This window comes from Urocitellus parryii, chromosome 5 (assembly GCF_045843805.1).
Source record: "Urocitellus parryii isolate mUroPar1 chromosome 5, mUroPar1.hap1, whole genome shotgun sequence".
Taxonomy (NCBI): Eukaryota; Metazoa; Chordata; class Mammalia; order Rodentia; family Sciuridae; genus Urocitellus; species Urocitellus parryii.
Genome location: NC_135535.1, coordinates 24,664,870 through 24,683,926, shown reverse-complemented (window position 1 = coordinate 24,683,926; position 19,057 = coordinate 24,664,870). Strand labels below are relative to the sequence as shown.

The window sequence follows — 19,057 nt, the reverse complement described above, 5'->3', positions numbered from 1 at the left end:
TTCTTGTTTGCTAAAATATTAATTTTTAGAGCAGTTTTAGATTCACAGCAAAATCTTATGGAAAATACTGCAGATTTCCCATATGCCCTCTGTGGTCATACAGGTGTTAAATTTTGACTGTGTGTGTGTGTGTGTGTGTGTGTGTGTGTGTATGTGTATGTGGAGTACTGGGCATTGAATCCTGGGCCTCTCAATGCTAGGCAAGTGTTCTAGTGCTGAACTACAGCCCTTTTTTGAGAGATCTCGGATTGCTCAGTCTGGCCTGGAATTTGTGATCCTCCTCCATCGTCATCCTGACTAGGATGACCAACTCTTTCCCATGTATTTTTACACTGAAATAAAAGCAACTATACCTTTTTTTTGGCAGGTGGGTAATTAGGGATTGAATTCAGGGGCACTCAACCACTGAGCCACATCCCCAGCCCTCTTTTGTATTTTATTTAGAGACAGGGTCTCACTGAGTTGTTTATTGTCTCCCCTTTGCTGAGGTTGGCTTTGAGCTCAGGATCCTCCTGTCTCAGCCTCCTGAGATGCTGGGATTACAGGCGTGCGCTATAAATGACATAACCGTATTTATCCTAAGAGCCCATTAAAATTAGGTGCAAAAATATAGCCTTTTAAAACAGTACTTGAAATTAATGGATAAACTCAGATAACTTGACCACATAAATCTTTAATGAGGTATAAGAATACATAACAATAGAGGTAACAACTTGCATAGGTTTTCAGAAAATGAACAGTTTTAAACCTAGTCATTTATGTTCCAGCTGTATTCTTGGCACAAATAATTTATTCAGTGATAAATTCTCATAGCACTTTGTTATCAACTTCCCCAGATGACATGTGAAACTTAAATGTGCTAATGGAGGTCTCTTTCAAGTTTATACTTACATATAAGCTCTAGTGGCCAAGAGCATTCTACAGGATGATATTTTTCATTAGATTTCAAGCTGCAAATAAACCCACTTAAAGGGACAAATCATCTTCTAGCAATTAACACTGTGCTTAAGATCTTACAGAACTGATGTGCAGAGTTTAGTGAAGTTCCCTTCTGAGTAAGGGAGCAGCAGTAGGACTTAAAAGACATCTAGTGAGATTATTAGAGAAGAGCAAAGTGAGTGTCTCACAGTTTTTAGTAAAATTCAAATTCAGGTAATTTTTTTTTTTTTAAAGATTGGGGCCCCATGTTTAAGTGGTTTCCAGTAGTCACATAATCCTAGCAAGAGTAAAAAATCCAGGCTTCTGTTTTTTAGAAAAATGAGATACTAGGTATATAAACCAGTTGCCAATTTTGATTTTTCCTTCTCTACCTATGCAGTTTTTTGAGACTTCTTATTCCTTTGAACTAAACATTTCAAGTATACAAAGCTTTAAGAAATCTAATGTTATCAAATATAAAATAAACATACCCAGGATAAACTACATTTGTATTACATCATATTGTTTTGCTAAATTCAATTTTTTAATGACTGCTTTATTAGAATCTGCCTTATTAGAACCTGTTTGCTGCCGACAAATCATAAGTCCCAGCCATCATTTTTTCATGTCCTTAGTTGCAAAGTTCACTTAATATACCATTTGTAAATCTGCCATTTTCATTTAAATGCAGATTGACTCTGCCAAATAAAGAACAATTACTAAAACAAAATTTACAAGATATCTTTTGAGCCCTGTAATGCATGAAGCCTCAGGAACATCAGTGAGTATGACTGCTGAGTATTAAGATGATATCTGGATATTTCACTTTCATTATATAGTTTAATTCTCTTCAAGGGGCAGATATTCAATACGCAAATAGCCTGAAAGAAATAACTTTGTTTGGTTAAGACATTGTGAAGAAAGTGTCTAATTTTCAATCTATTTTGAATTTGTATAGAAAATAGTTACAAAAGGTATGTAACAAATGTATATAAAATGCCTCCCAAATTTTTTTAGTAGATTGCACAAATTCATGATATGAGCCAGTTAAGACATCAAAATAAGAGGTAACACTAGTCTGAGGTAAACATTAAAAGTTTAAAACTCTGAGTACTTGAAAAAAGTTTAGTTCCCTGCAGTTGATACACTGTCTCTGTAAAAAAAAATAAAAAGTTGTCATAAATACAAAATGTAAATGTAGTGTGCACTGATTTCAAAATTAAAAAAATACAATGAAGCTCAAAATTTTAAGTCAGCCCTTTTAAAAAGTATATATACAAATTGCAAGAAGAAAGCCCTACTATCTTTGGATCAGTTAAGGATTTCATTAGAAGTGGTATCAGCTTCTTCATTGGTATGTTGGCTACTAGACAGGAGCTCTGGAGACAAGAGTTTAGAATGTCCATTCTCAGTAACTCGCTGGGTATAAAACAAGATATAAGCTTGGGCCTTGCAAACTTCATCCATAGTGCACATGCTTAGCTTGGAATCATTGCAGTGTACCCAGAACCCTAGAGTGAAGCATAGAAATAGGATGTTTATAAAGGAACCTCCGAAGTTTCTAGTATAAAAAGCTAAATTTTACTGAAAGTTAAGCTTTTTCTGAAAGAAAAATAATTTTCTCAGCAATTTCTCCAATGAGAAATACAGCTCATGTAGTATGTTACAGTATGTAACTAACTCCTGGTAATTCACTGTTGAATTAATTCCTTTGTGGATTATCTGGGCTTTTTGTAGAGGGGTGTGTATGTGTGTTGGTCACATTATTTATTGTGTAGGTATTGGTGGTGGTGGTTCATTCTTTATTCAGGTACCAAAATGGGAATAGTGAAATGTCTAATCCAATCACTTCTGATAGGATTATACTGTCCTAGAAGGGTCATGGAGACAGCAAATAAAACTAGATTATGTATATTAAAGTTGTACTCTTTAAGTTTGTTCTGTATATCTGTGATCTGTGTGTTAGATGTTAACAAAATGAACTGAAGTAAAAGGAATAAACATAGGACCCTGCTATTGGAAGCATGTCTAAGAAAAGTATACATTCTGACTTTTAATTAGCAAGACCACCTTCAGTATTGTGTCCCCCAAACCCTTAAATCCTCAAAAGTATTTCAGACTTTCAGAAAATATACTATTACTGCAAACCTTACGAAAATACAATTATTTTCTACACAACCTCTCCTCACCCCACCCCATCCCCCTTTTTTCCCCCAGTGCTGGGAATTGAACCCAAGGTCTTTTTGGTACTGGGGATTGAACCTAAGGGTGCTCTACCACTGAGCTATGTCCCTAGTGCTTTCTGAGGCTGGCCTTGAATTTATAATCTTGCTGCCTCAGCCTCCCTAGTCCTGGAATTTCAGGTGTGTGCCAGAGCCCCTGCCCCCCACCCCCTTTAAACTAGCATACTTAAGAAACATTCTTTCTTTTCTCTCTCTTTTTCTTGGAATTGAACTCAGGGGTACTTAATCATTTAGCCACACCCCCAGCCCTTTTTTGCATTTTATTTAGAGAAAGGGTCTCACTGAGTTGCTTAGGGCCTTGCTAAATTGCCGAGGCTCACTTTGAACTAGCAATCCTCCTGCCTCAGCCTCCTAAGCCACTGGGGACTACTCCCAGCACTTCAGAAACATTCTAAGGAGAAAAGTGGTCAGGTGGCTTTGTTTAAGATTATCTAGTGGCCAACTTACAAATTGCTAAAGCCTGAAATCCAGCGTCCAAGTCTAACCCAAGATAAAATAATTTTTCCTATCTATACCTCCTTCAGAGTTATAGCAGTAGGCAGTGTAGTGTCCTGAGCCGAATCCTTTCCCATGGTGCATTACTACAGCAGATAAGTCATAGATAAAGCATTCTGGTCTGAGGGATTTCAGGGTCTCCCTGCAGCAATATGGCTCCATGTTTAAAGTTTCCTCAAAGCCAACATGAACACCAATCTTCTCTCGATTATTACATCCTGACCACCTGAGAACAAAGTAAAATAATCAGCAAAAGGAAGGAAAATTAGCACATACTAGGTCCAGACAGATGCTTAACATTAAGACCTCAGAGAATGAGAAACAATATATGAATTTAAAAAAACAAAACAAAACATGTATATAATTTCCTTTTAATGATGAGTCGGGTATAAATGGAGATATTTAGGTGTTAAATAAATCTAAAGAGGTCCAATCAGGTTTCAAAAAACATATTTGCCTTGTGAGTTAGATGACATATAGGAAAATTAGCTCTTAGAAAATTATATAGCCCTAACGGCATTTTTCTCTTCTAACAGATAAAGTCAAGGCTCCAAAGAGTTTTTAAAAATTCCTTATTATCTCTTATTGTCTTACTACAGTATGGAAAGGGTACCCCAGATGAGAGACATAATACACATTTTTCTTGGCCAGATGAGAAGTAAAGAAAACCAAACAGGAAAAAACTCATTTTCTTGGAACATTTCAGAGCTCTTTAAACTAAAAACAAACAAAGAAAGAAACATTTTGAAACTGACCTTGCCTTTATGTAAGTCAGGATAATATCCATTAATGATAGGATTCTAATAATGTCCCTATATTGTGATTTTCTCAATCTTCTGGTCATGCCTCCCATTACTGGATCTAAACGTGGCAAGTAATGTTTTTCTTATAGGCATACTATGAATTGGAGTTACGGGGTCGGGGGATCATGTTCTTTAAAAAGAACGTAATCCGGTTTGGGAAAGGATGACACTGACAAACGATAAATACATGGAAAGTATTAAAACTTGAAGTTCAGACAAACAATAGAAAAAGGGCAGAGAATATAGACAGGGTTTAGAAAGAAAAGTAAATGTTGAAATGCTTAGTAATATGTAAAATGGTGTATTTCTGTGATATTGTGAAATATTCTTCCTTTCACTTACTGACATACAGCTTCCTAAGACTTGGGAATCCTTCCAATGAGTATCTTGAATGCCAACAAGATGACTAGTGGCTAGAAGCTCCTAAGTAGCTTCAGAGATGGGTACTAGTTGTGTCTTTCAGGCCTATCTTCTGTCTCCAGGAAACTGAACACTGCTAGCTGGTAATTTAATCAACCAAGCCTCCATAAAAGCACAAAAGGAGTGGGTATGGTGGTGCACACTTGTAATTCCAGTGACTGGGGAGGGCTGAGGCAGGAGGATCATAAGTTCAAGGCCAGCCCCCACAACTTAGCAAGACCCTATGTAAAAAAAAAAAAAAAAATAGAGCTGGGGATATAGTTCAGTGGCAGAGTGCTTGCCTGTCATGTGCAAAGCTCTGGGTTTGATTCCCAGCACTGCAAAAACAAAAATAAAAATGAATAAAAAGAGGACTATGGATATCGCTCAGTGATAAAGCTCCCCAAGTCAATCCCTAGTACCCAAAATAAAAAACTCAAAAGGGACTACAGCAGCTTCCAAATAACTAGATGTGGATGTTCCCAGAGGGTGATGTGCCAGGGAGGGTATGGAAGCTCCTTGCTCTGCACATCTCATCCATCTGGATCCTTTAACATAAACTTTGTGGAAAATGGGTAAACTTAAATATTTCCCTGAGTTCTGTAACTCTGGATTCGTGACTAAAAGAAGTAGGGGCCCATCTGTGGGGCTAAACTCTCAACCTTTGGGATCTGATTCTATCTCCAGTTGTAGTGTCAAAATTAACTGAACTAGAGGACACCCAGCTGGGGTCTGTTGTAGAACTTCTTTCTTGATGGGGAGAAATCCCCATGGATTTTGGTAACCAGAAGTCACAGAAATACTCTGTGTGTGAGAGTACAGAAACTGCCAGTACATCCTGCCCATGAAATGCATAAATATCCTGCATCCAAGGCACCTAGAACTTTAATAAAAGGGAAGATCAACACATAAAATAATGGGACTTGGTTAATATGAGAAGCTTCTATCATTTATCCTCACTTTATGTATATCTTTAGCTTTACCATAATATTCAAACCTTGTTACTTTTCTGTATTAATTTAAAACACTAGTAAGACATCTGAATAGAAAACATTTACTCTCCTATTGATAACAGATTGGCTACCCCAATTTTTATGCTGGTAGAAATAAAACAAAATGATAAAGAACAAGATAACACTACCCAGAATTCGTAATAGCTTTCTTCTAAGAGGTGAAGAAAATAGGACTGGGAGGTAGACACAAAGTATTTCTAAGATATATGAGAAATATTTCACTTCTTATGTTTCTTCATAGACTTCTGCTGCTCTTCCCAATTCCACTCTTCCCTTTTCCCCAGAGGCAATCACTATTTTGAACATTACTTCTTTTTGTATTTTAAAGATACATTCATTATTAAACAAAATTTTGTAACTGTATATATTTAAATGTGGCTACATACCTACATACATAAACACACATACATGAGAAAGATCAGGACATGTTGAGAGAGAAGTTTTCCATTTGCATTTAGAGTTGTCAACCACAAGATGATGAAACCAAAGGAGCCAAGCCCACAGCAACCTCCCATCCCAGCTCCTTTGGTAGGGGACTAAACAACATGAACCTGCTGAAAATGTAAAAAGTTTACATCTTACCAAGTTTTTTGACAATCATTAGTAAAACTTGGGTTGCTTTTCAAATATTTTAGAATTGTATTTATTCCCATTGTAACTCATCACTCAAAAGTAAAAGGTATATGAATGTAATAGTAGGTTCAAGTTTGCAGAATAGATTTTTTTTGCGGGGCGGGGGGGGGGGGAGGTGGTGGGTAATAGTAGTGAATCCAGGGCCTCCCACATGCCAGGCAAACACTCTACAGAGCTCAATATTTTAAAGACGGGTGGGCCCATCTTTATATTTTGCATTAGGGATTTAACTCGGGATGCTTTACCACTGAGCTACATTCCCAGTTCTTTTTTATTTTTTGTTTTGAGGCAGGGTCTTGCTAAGTTGTTCAGTGTTGCTAAGTTGCCCAGACTGGCCTCAAACTTGTAATCCTCCTGCCTCAGCCTTCCCCAGTGGCTGGGATTATAGGTGTGAACCATTGTACCATTTAAACTGCTGTAGAGAAAATTATCTGGAAAATTCAGAAATTAACACTTATTAAATGCTTTGGATGAAGATTTTACTTGGCTGCAAAGATCATTCACAGAATGAAGATGAACTATTTTTGTGTGTATGGTGCTGGAGATTGAACCCATGGCCTTGTGCATGTGAGGCAACTGAGCTACATCCCCAGCCCCCCTTTTTATATTTTATTAGAGACAGGGTCTTGCTGAGTTGCTTAGGGCCTTGCTAAGTTGCTAAGGCTGGCTTTGAACTTGCAATCCTCCCGAGTCACTGGGATTACAGGCATGTGCCATTGTGCCCAGCTGAGGATGAACTTCTTATGATAAACTTTTTTCTGCTTATGTAGCTAAGTATATACTATATTGGTTTGAACTTCTATTAGAATTTATTAGTTTTTCCCCTGTGACTGGCTCTGTAGTGATGTATATCAGGATGCCACTTTTAAGGTTATTTTTTGGGGGGGATTTTTTTTCTCTATTGTTAGTGAAATCTTTTTCTTTATGCATGTGGCAACTTGGTAATTTATTCCAACATACTATAATTAGGTGTCTATTTGTACTGCCTGTATAGACAATTATTCAAATTTATATCTTGGCTTACTTTTTCCCATTGTCCTTAATATAGAAGTATGGTACTGGTATTTGTGTTTTACAGTGTAATCTATAAAGTGTGGGGCCCTCAATTTCTAATACATTTGTGGAGTTCTGTCACTTTCTATACAGAGCATCTGAGTACAATTACTAAAACTAATTGTGACAGTTTTTAACTATATATTTTTGCTTATTTACAATATGAGTAAAATGTTTCTCTCTACAAAGATACTTTAAAATCATATCTAATTCTTGGAGAAAAATGACTGTGTGTCCCTCCAAAATAAAAAGGTCCATTAAAAATTGGGATTTATCTTTTATACATGTTTTATGTTTTATCTTCTGGAAAATACAATAGTACTTTGAATAGATGAAGAGAACAGAGAAAGATAAATGCAGTAGAGACAAGATAAAGTTCCTAGAATAAAAAATGGTATTAAGAGTTAAAAATGTTTGGGTAGAAGATGAAGGGACATGGAATGTCAAACAAATCTGAATTAAGATCTTCAAGTGTCAGATTAAAGAAGTACCCATGATGGAATTAAAGCAGTAATTAGAATAGGAAATCCTTAAATAGTTTATAGAAACCAACTAAGTACCAATTTAAATCACAAAAATTTAAATCTTTTCAAGTTTATCTTTGCAGAATGTTATATATGTACATACATTGTCCCTCCAATCTCCACTGCCCTAGGTAAACTTATTTTCAGTCCACATTATTTTATACACAATAATAGGGCTCATCTCATTTTTCACTAAACCTTTTGTTGTAAATTCTACAACATTCATATCTTTGTTCATGTGGCTCCCTTTGACTAAAGTGCTCCTCCTTCTGTATATACCCCATTCATTTGCTTAATAAATATTTTTGGGCTCACTATGTGTGAACCATGGTTCTGGGCCTTGAGATATTAGGGATGAAAACACTAAGTCTACTGAGTTTGTCCTCCTGGTAGGAGGAGAGAAGTAACAAGCAACTTAATTGCAGAGAGTAGGTTTTGTTGTTAAACAAAAATAGGATACTGTGACAGATGGCTGGTTGGGTGCTACTTTAGAGAGGACTTCCCTAAAGATGCCACAGATGAACTGGGACTTGAATGAATAAAGCCCCAGAGGAACCCTCAGAAAGGCTTTGGGAAAGTTTTACACATCTGCTAAGTCCCTCCCTCCAAATCTCTGATAGTATATTTATATGCAGTGTATATATTTCTACTGAATCATTATTTCTGTGCATGCCTGAATATATGGAATATAGAATATCTTGAATCAGAAAGCACTCACATGCTGGGCATGATGGTACATGCCTGTAATCCGAGCAGCTCGGGAGGCTGAGATGGGATTGTGAGTTCAAAGCCAGCCTCAGCAACTTAGTGAGGCTCTAAGCAACTCAGCAAGACCCTATCTCCAAACATTTAAAAAAAAAAAAAAAAAAAAAAGGTTGGAGATGTGGCTCAGTGATTAAATTGCCCTGGGTTCAATCCCTGGTAACAAAACAAAACAACAACCCACAAAAAATTCTCTAAACTTTCACATGGTATTTGCTGATTATATTTGTGGTATTTGTGGTACTGGGGATTGAATTTGTATGCTATGCCACTGAACTATGTCCTGGCTTTTAAAAAAAATTTTGAGATAGGGACTCACTAAAAGTTGTTGAAGCTGACCTTTTCCTCCTGAACACCTGTAGGCATGCATTACTGAGCCTGGCTGCTGATTAGACCTTTAACAGCAAAATAAATAACTGAATGATTAATGTTAAAGTAATCAATTCTGGGAAGTAGTACTGAGGAGAGGTAATTTTACTATACTAAAGTATTTGAATTTTTAAAAAGCAGGTATTTTGGGGGGCTGAGGATATAGTTCAGTTGGTAGAGTGCTTTCCTTGCATGCACAAGGACCTGGGTTCAATCTCCAGCACCACACACACACCAAAAAAAAACCCCCAAAAAAACAAAAACAAAAAAACACAGGTATTTTTTTAATTACAAAGACAAATAGCAACAAGTAATTTGTCATGGGCTAGACAGCTTTCAAACCATTGCATGTTAAGTAACTTCAGAGGGTCTCATTCCTTAAGAGAAAATACCTCCTCAGGTTAATGCAGTTCACAAGAAGAATAAAGTCATTTACTCATTAACCAACAGATTTGCCAATTAATTTACCTTATTATTTCAGAAGGCGAGGATTTTGGCTTTCTAAAAACCACTTTGAATTGAATTGCTATCCTTTGGGGGGCAGGGTTGGTGCTGGGGACTGAACCAGGGGCCTCATGCATACTAGGCAAGTGCTTTACCACTGAGCTAAATCTCTAGCCCAAATTGCTATGCTTTTGATCACATATTTTCCAAGCACAAAACAGTCAAACACTCCAAAAAAATTATAGGTTAAATTTTTTAAAATTATACTTGAAAATGCTGAACATTAAACATCATTAAATTTACAAGCATATAGCTGACCAAAATGTAAGGATACTCCTCAGTAATGCATTCTACAAAGAAATGCTAATAGAAGGTTAGTTTTAGCAACAAGGTTAGCAACACGTATTAGTTTTTTTCCTTAGTCATCTGCTAGCCAAGTATACAGTATTAAAATTTAATCCATCATATGTGTTCTTTCGAGTTTTAAAACGTTGTCAGAGGCAATAACCAAGTTAGAAGTGTGAAATTAGTAGGCAACTGGTACTACTTCTACTAACCTGAATCTTTTGAGGTGTAGTCTGAGAACCTGAGGTAGGTGGCATATCATAAGCTGTTTTTGGGCTTCTGTGAGTACTACGGGTTTTGAGGAAAATCTTCTACGCTTTGCTATAATATCAAAGAAAGAATGAAAATCAAATTAAAGATACAAGGAAAATTTGCATAAATCCTTTTTACTTAACTCAGACATGAACTAATTAAACACTTACTGTGCTACAGCTGTTGTACTGTGCTAGTGATAAAAACATGGAACTTATGATCCACAGTTTAAAAAATGAAACAAGCTAGACAAGTTAGACAGAAATAAGCACATGATTTCATAAAATTATGCAAATGAAAGAATGAAGTATACTGCCACATATTTAAAAGTGGCCAATTAGTAGGAAAAATCTAAAATTTTCCTTCTAAAAATTTTAATACACATTTCCCAAACTGTTAAAAAATGTGCGGTCACTTGTTTACTGTCCAGAACAACCCTCCACCCTTCCTGGGGGTCTACCCCAGTCCTGGCTGTTGGCCTCAGAAAGTGGACCTTTTCCAGCAGAGCATTCAAGGGTTCCCTCACTCAGGTATCTTATTTTTGCTCTTTTAGCATCAGATCTTAAACAAATAGAATTTGAGATTATTTTTGTTGTCCCTTCCACTTCTCTAGTGTTCTTTTTAGGGATTGATTGTGTCCTGGCTTTCTGGTGGGCCATTGCCTACCAAAGTTTGCTCTTGATGTCCAGGACTTTTCCAACTTGTACATTAACTCTGACTCCAGACATGGCAGCAGCTGCTTCTCATGTAGGAGGCAGAATCAGTTCACCATAAAGCTGTGTTCTAGCTGTCTCTTTTGACCACCAGAAATCTTTCCGCCATGTCAATAAGCACCCCAAGATCAGGTACCTGGCTACTGATGAATATCCTATTCCTACATCTTGATTTTCTCCTACAACCTTATGGTCCACAAGTAGCTATACAAAGGATGCCAACTTCTTGATATATATATATATATATATATATTTTTTTTTTTTTACTGGTGATTGAACCCAGGGGTGCTTAACCACTGAGTCACATCGCCAGGCACCTCCCCCTTTTAAAAAATTATTATTATTGAGACAAGTTCTTGTTAAATTACTTAGGGCCTCATTAAGTTGCTGACACTGGCCTTGAATTTACTATCCTTCTGCCTCAGCTTCCTGAGTCTCTGGGATTACAGGTATGCACTATCTCACCTAGCTGACTCAATACTTTTATCCTCTGCCTTTATGTATTCAAGCAGCTCTTCTAGGCCACCATGTGGTAGCCCCAGTAGATATATGCGAACTCAGTATAAAACTATAAATATCATTCTACCCCAAATTTGGTGATGAAAGCATCTGGGACTGTTAACACTTATGTGCAAGAAAATACACACTTCATCATAACAAAATTGACAAAGGTGTAGTCAATTTTTTCTAAAACTTTATACATTTTTTTTCTAAAACCTTATACATCTTAGACAGCTTCAGAATAGAACTCATATTAGTACGCAGAAAAACATGAATTAAAGTCATTTTAGAAAACTATCAATTAATGTGATCTTATCACATTAATTGATAAGATCAATGATGAAACTTTTTTTTTAAATGTCCAATTTCTCTAGCAATCAGAGAAATGCAAATTATTTTTTTTTAAAGAAAGAGTGAGAGAGAGAGAGAGAGAGAGAGAGAGAGAGAGAGAGAATTTTTTAATATTTATTTATTTTTTGGCGGACACAGCATCTTTTTTTGTATGTGGTGCTGAGGATTGAACCAGGCAAGCGCGCTACCGCTTGAGCCACATCCCCAGCCCCAATGCTAAAACTTAAAATCTTTTCCATTAAAAGTTTATCATCGGGGCTTGGGGCATACTTATGGTTTGAGTGCTTGTCTATCATGTGCATAGGACCTGGATTCTATCCCCAGCACTGCAAAGAAGAAAAGATTAGATTCTAGAATCTTTTTCTGAGACATGGAAATTAGGAATAATATCTGAAAGTGTATAATAAACACTAAAATATCACGTATATGTTGACATGTATGTATCGATGTGGTTTTAGATAGTATTTTCTTGGAATAGATGCTTCTGTTTGAGACAGCTAGTTCATCATCATCATCATCTTTTTTTTAATATATATTTTTTTATTTGTAATTGGACACAAAACCTTTATTTATTTATTTTTATGTGGAGCTGAGGATTGAAGCCAGCACCTCTCCAGTGCTAGGTGAGCATTCAATAGCCACATCCCCAGCCCTAGCTAGTTCATCTTCTAATGTGGGGTTCTTGTGTGCTCCTGAGAGTTATCATATTGGAATTATTATTATTATTATTATTATTATTATTATTTTTGCAGTGCTGTTGATTGAACCCACACATGGTAGGTAACCACTCTACCACTGAGCTACATGTCTACCCTGTTTAAAAATTTTTATATAGGGTCTTGCTAAGTAGCCCAGGCTGGTCTTGAACCCATGATACTCCCAAGCTGCTGGGATTACTGGGGTATGTCACTGCACCTGGTTCATAATGGATGTTAATTGTCCGTTTCCTCCACTAGGAATGTGAGCACTGGTTAACTCTATATCCACAACAGTTACAACAATGAATACAAAAGAGACAGTAGATGGTTCTGAATCTGTTTTTATGAAGCCAACTGACATAGTAATAATTCAGCTACATATTATTTTCTAATAAATATGTAAATACATAATCTACATAACAATGTTTTGATATATAGCAAAACTGTCATAAAGCAAATTTCATTCATGTGGTATGCTTTCCTTTGCCACTTTATTGTATTCTACATGTCAAATTTAAATTTCTTATTTTATGAATTTCTTCTCTCAAGTGACTATAGGATAAAAAAATTGTTTAATGTCATCAATAAGGCAAAATAGTTCATAAATGCCAACTATATAGTAGAGATGTCTAGTCTAATTTCTTCTGATGAACTAAAAACATGAATTTTCACTTAAGGAATTTCTTCTCACTTGTGTTAATCTTAGAAAAGCAGAAAATATTCTGTACTCACAGTTACACTGGTCACATACGTAGATTTTTCCTTCTAAAACTTCAGTTTCTGTAAATTTGGCCAACATTTCAGTAACCAGACATGGCTGGGAAGCAATATCTTTTCCACTGAATTGGTATCTTTCTGGAAATTCTAGTGACAAATCCCAGAAAGGTTCTATAGTATTTGATTTGTTGTCACATGCAAGACATGTAACCTGTAAATACAAATATTAGTTACTCAGATTACAATTCTGTTGAAACACCAATTCCTTTCACTTAGAGGTCATTGACAATTCATAGGTATTTCTTCTAAAATGCATCATTAAAATGCTGAATTACTGGCTTTATATTCTTGTTAGAAAAAATTCTAATTTTTCTTTCCAAAAGATTATCATTAAACCCATTATGAACTAGTGTGCTTCAACTATGAGGCCTTCAAAAAGCCCCAATGCAAGTCAAATCTAGAACTTACGCAAAAGTTCTAACCATAAGCTCATTTGATAGGCATACATTGTGTCTGTGTACACATATCATGTGTATACATATATACACATCACAAATATATTTATATGCACTTAATTTAACATATTTAATGTTATTAGGCACCAGATCCTTTGCCCTTTTTCCTTCATCTTCTACTGATTGTCTTTATCACCCCAAATCCTATAACCTCTAAATCCACCCATCTTTTATGGGGGGCAGTGTGCTTGCTGGGGATCGAACTCAGGTCATCTCACATGGCATATACTCCAGAACTGAGTTATACTCCTAGCATTTCAATTCACCATCTTAAACACAGTACAAGTAAAACACTATTGGTAAATTTCATTATGCAGATTTTGAAGTCCTACCAACTAGTAATTTCAAAAGAATACATATAAATAATATTATCATATTTTCACTTAAGTTACATATAATCCCTATCCAAATATAAAAAACCTAGAAAGGGTTGGGGATGTAGGCCAGTGGTAAAGCATTTGCCTAGCATGCACCAAGAAGGCCCTGGGTTCAATCCCCAGCATGAAAAAAAAACAAAAACAAAAACAAAACAAACAAAAAAACCCCACAAAACCACAAAAAAAGTATTCTAACAACTTATATAGCAACACAGTAAATGGAAGGAAAGGAAAAAAAAAGTAACTTCACTGAAACATACAACAGGATTTAATGCCACCAATCCTGCACATAATTGAAGACAGACTAAGGGCTAACAATAACAAATATCACAAAGGAACTCTTTCATATAAGCTACATTCCTGGCATGGGCAACAAAAAGAAGAAGCCAGTTCTACTACAGGTTTTAGATATAACAAAAACAAACTGACACAAAGAACACTCTTGGTGTTTAGTCTGGGGACTCATTAGCACCAGGCTTGACCTTTTGAGACGTTTCTTGAATAAAAAGAAAAGAAATAAAAGCAACTGTTGGAATCTCCTGTGAACCAGTTTTCTGAGTTTATTACACATTTAAAAGGAAAAGGGGCTTGAGGTGTAGATTAGTGGTATAGCATGGGCTTAGCATGTGTAAGGCCCTGGGTTCAATCCCCAGCAATTGTCCTTGCTCCCAATATGGGTTAAGAGAAGCAAAGTTTGTGTAACAATTTTCATTAATTTCAAAGTTCATTTATAAAGGAAAAAGAGGGGTAAAACAGACATTCTCACACTCCTGGAAATATAAAATGGTAAAAATCTTTCTGAAAAAAATGTTTTCATTAAGTATCAAAAGTCCTAACTTTTGATAAAGTACTTCTATTTCTAGGACTCTGTCATAAAGAGATCATCAGAAAAACTACATTAATTTATCATGATATTATAATAATGACAAACTCTGAAAGTCAAATAGGGATTAAAGTTAGGGTACAAACAAACATATAATGGACACTAAAATGTTTTGAAAAGAATGATCAATTCATGTGTGTGAGGGAGAGAATACTTGGAATTTAACCCAGGGGTGCTGCTTTACACTCAGCTACTACATCTCTAGTCCTTTTTAAAATTTTTAAAATTTTAAGACAGGGTCTTGCTAAGTTGCCTTAGCTGGCCTTAAACTTGGCTATCTTTTAGCCACAGCCTCCCAAGCAGCTAAAAACAATGATCAAATATTTTTAATGACTATGGAAAAGCCTTACAATATTAATTTAATATTAATATTAAATTGAAGTCAATTATGGTACAAAATATGTGCAGGAAAAAAAGACTAGAAGGAATTATGTCAAAATATTAAGTTTTACCAATTATGCCATTATGGGACAAGGAAGAGAATGTTTTTTCTGCTATATAATTCCTATATTATACAGATTTTCTACAACTATATTTTGCACTTACAGTATATTTGAAAGCTTTTGCATAGAAAAGATAAAAATGACTAGCCAGGTGCAGTGGTACATGCCTTAATGTCAGCCCCTTGTGAGGCTGAGGCAAGAGGATCACAAGTTCAAAACCAGCCTCAGCAACTTAATAGAACCTCTCTCAAAATAAAATATAAAAAGGGGCTGGGGACATGACTCAGTGGTTAAGCAATCCTGGGTTCAATCCCTGGTACAAAAAAAAAGAGACTGACAAAAAAGTTAGCCCTTATTTGCTAATTGGTATAATGTTGAATCTTTATATTTCTGAAACATTAAACTGAAATTTCAGTTATTCCTTATAAGAACTGCTTCTGAACTATTTAAAGAAACATTCTAGAAAAGTGTTCTATAAAAACAAAAGGAAGGGGGCTGGGGATATAGCTCAGTTGGTAGAGTGCTTGCCTCACAAGCACAAGGCCCTGGGTTCAATTCTCAGCACCATAAGAGATTAACAAAACAAAACAAAACAAACAAAAACCCCCCAAAAGGTGGTATCATAATGGAAAGTTGAACTGAAAAATACAGCTAGGTATACAGGGGGAAGAAGATGACCTAAAGGCCTAATTTTTTCAGTTAAAATAAAAGCAAAGCTGTGTGCTATAGAGAAGAAGAGAGTCCACTTCTAGTAACAGTTCATTCATTATAGAGAGCCTTCAATTAGAATCTGTGTTTGTAGCTGAAACATTTTACAAGAGAGGAAACTGTTATAGCAGTAACTAAAATAGAGGAAAACCCATTTAGGATTATTACTCTAGATAAAATTACATTTGTCTATCTTAAACTTTTCCTACCTCTGACCCTCTGACTTTACAGAAAGTACTCCAAGGATCCCTGAACTTGCTCAAGTATTAGCTGGGCAGGGTAGCACACACCTGTAATCTCATGACTTGGGAGGCTGAGGCAGGAAGATCACAAATTTGAGGCCATCCTCAGTAACTTAGTGAGATCCTGTCTCAAAAATAAAAAAGGGCTGGGGCGTAGCTCAGTGATAGAGCACACCTGGGTTAAGTCTCCAATGCCACATACACTGCCCCACCCCCACCCCACAAAAAGAAAGAAAGAAAGAAAAAGAAATTGCTTAAGTGTACACCACTCATATTATAGAACATTAGTATCTTTAATCCCCTGGAATGAATGTATTATTATTTACCTAGAAAATTCTGTTTCCTAATTTCCCCCTCCCCTCAAAAAGCTTCTCATTCCATGAACACATAACTATTTTCCAACGATACATGAAGGAAAAAACTGTAAATGACTTCTTTATACACACTCATAAAACCAATCCATTTTGACCTGAAGTGGAACAAGCTCAACCTTGATGCATACAGAATGTGCATTTCTGGTACTTTACGAATTCAAGATGAAAATAAGATTTTTAAAAATCCATACCTGACTAAGAAGTTGTCCATGAAAAATATTATTTACGACATTTAGAACCTGTTTGATAAGTTTCCTTTGGGAAGTGGGGATGAGAGCTGGTAACCTGGTACCAGTTGTCTCTAGTTCATGTTGTATTTTATCCAAAAGTTCACAAAGAAATTCCTGAGCATCTTGTTGGGCATAACCACGAAAAGCAGGAATTACCCTCCACACTGAGTGAAGCATAGCAAATGGTGAGACCAGCGCCCACTTTCCAGACCACATGACTTGAAACAAAGTATGCAATTCATGACAAAGAGAAATGTACTGTGAACTTGGCTCCCTTGGCTGAATAAGTTCCATATTTCTACTTTTTGATGACCCACCACTTAGTCCTGATGATAAACTTGGATGTCTGGAGCAAACCAAGCCTGTATCTTTTTCTTGGCATTCATTCATTTGATATACTACTGTATCTGTTATGGGTGGATGCTTATAAGATCTTGTCTTATCACTAGCAGTCACAGTCAGCCATTGGTTCAGATCAAGTTTTAAAAAACACTGTCGAAAAATAAGTAAATGACTCAATACCTGAAGAACAGAATTCATATAGCAAGTATTTCCCAAATTTCTCAATCCTGTTACACCAGGAGTTCCTATTGGTCTTCGTTTGACTGGAGAGTCACTGCCTTTTTTAAATCTCACATCTTCTGAGGTAGAAATGACTTTATCTTTTGCCGGTGATAGTGGAGTTTGTGGTGGTACTTCGACAGGAACTATTTCAATGGTGGTGGACTGAACTAGACCTTGCAAACGTAAACTCTTTCTTGGAGGCATACTATCTAATTCTGCTTTCACTTGATACTCTAATTCCTGGTGTCTTTTTTTCACTTCTCTTTTTGCTATCTTTTCCTGAAATTGTTCTTGCCTTTTTTTCCCAATGGGTGATTGTTCAAACCAAGTTCGAAAGATTTTACCCATGAGCATTCTTCTTCTGTGCCAAAGGGCAGTACACATTTGATCTTCATTTTGAAGCAGAGATTGGGTGCCATCATGTAAGAAGAAAGAATTGTCACTTGTATCCACAGACCGTAAAACTCTTCCACTACGAGTTGTACTGTGATAATTTTGGCTTTTGATTGCACTTAAAGTACTTCGTAGTAACTTCAGGTCTCCAGTTGCATTATCATTAAGAACATAATCATCACAAAGATAACAAAAAACATACATCTCATTCACTTCCAGTGCAACAGGATGACTGCTTTCTTGAAAGTGCTTGAGTGCATGCTCTTCAATATATCGTCCACAGGCAACATGAGAACAGCTGAGGCAAGCCCAAATAGATTCAGTTGTATTGCAGTCCACACAATACCATTTCTGAGGGTTGAGGATGGAATGGTCTGGAGCAAGCTGCAACTGCCCAACGTGTTTGCACTTATCCATTGTTAGCATTTATTCAGTCTGTCTGAGAAACACATAATCCAAACGACTCTCTGTTCACAACACTTGAAGAACCTGAAAACTAAGCAGAACAATGTCAATTTTTAATAAAAGGCAAGTCAAGAATATTCTTTTTTTATAAGGTATATTCACAAGAATAGTATAAATCTGTTCTCTCTGCTTCTAATTTCTGAGCTGCTTGTCATAAGATCGTATGTAATTTTCCCTCTCCCCTTACTCCTGGTTTCCCTAATCTCCCACTTACTTTGCTCTTAAAAAACACATACTTTGGGCCCGGTGCAGTAGTGCACGCCTATAATTACAGCAGCAGGAGGATCGCAAGTTCAAAGCCAGCCTCAGCAAGGGTGAGATTCTATAAGTAACTCAGTGAGACCTTGTCTCTAAATAAAATACAAAATAGGGCTGGGGATGTGGCTCAGTGGTTGAGTTCAATCCCCAGCACCACCCCCTGCCCCCCCCCAAAAAAAACCCAAATACTTTGGTATTGTATCCACAATTAAAAATATAAAAACAAAACAAGCACATACTTTACTTTCCCTTTAAAACTTTTGTGTTTAATTTTCTGCCACCATCTAGTGGTGAAAAATGGGTAGTGGCCACTTTTCACTAAATCGGAACAAGATCTATCCTCTTTACCCATTAGTTTGCTGGCAGTTCCTA

The 19,057-nt window shown here is 36.3% G+C and overlaps 1 protein-coding gene across 1 annotated transcript; it reads right to left on the bottom strand.

The window, feature by feature from the left end:
• Positions 1-1,310: 1,310 nt before the first annotated feature.
• Usp44 (ubiquitin specific peptidase 44) lies at positions 1,311-18,388 on the bottom strand. Its single transcript, XM_026397686.2, has 5 exons — positions 16,967-18,388; positions 13,249-13,444; positions 10,214-10,322; positions 3,677-3,882; positions 1,311-2,429 (listed from the first exon to the last, which is right to left on the bottom strand). Exons 1-5 carry the CDS (start codon positions 18,386-18,388, stop codon positions 2,230-2,232), a joined length of 2,133 nt encoding a protein of 710 aa, XP_026253471.2. The 3' UTR covers positions 1,311-2,229.
• Between the last annotated feature and the right edge of the window lie 669 nt (positions 18,389-19,057).

Bases quoted from the DNA above. Each gene is read 5' to 3' on its own strand.
- Usp44 (XM_026397686.2), bottom strand. From the start codon at position 18,388: ATGCTAACAATGGATAAGTGCAAACACGTTGGGCAGTTGCAGCTTGCT. The intron at 13,445-16,966 runs GTATGGATTTTT...TTGTATTTACAG, and splicing joins ATGGACAACTTCTTAGTCAG to GTTACATGTCTTGCATGTGA. The intron at 10,323-13,248 runs GTGAGTACAGAA...TTGATATTATAG, and splicing joins CGTATGTGACCAGTGTAACT to CAAAGCGTAGAAGATTTTCC.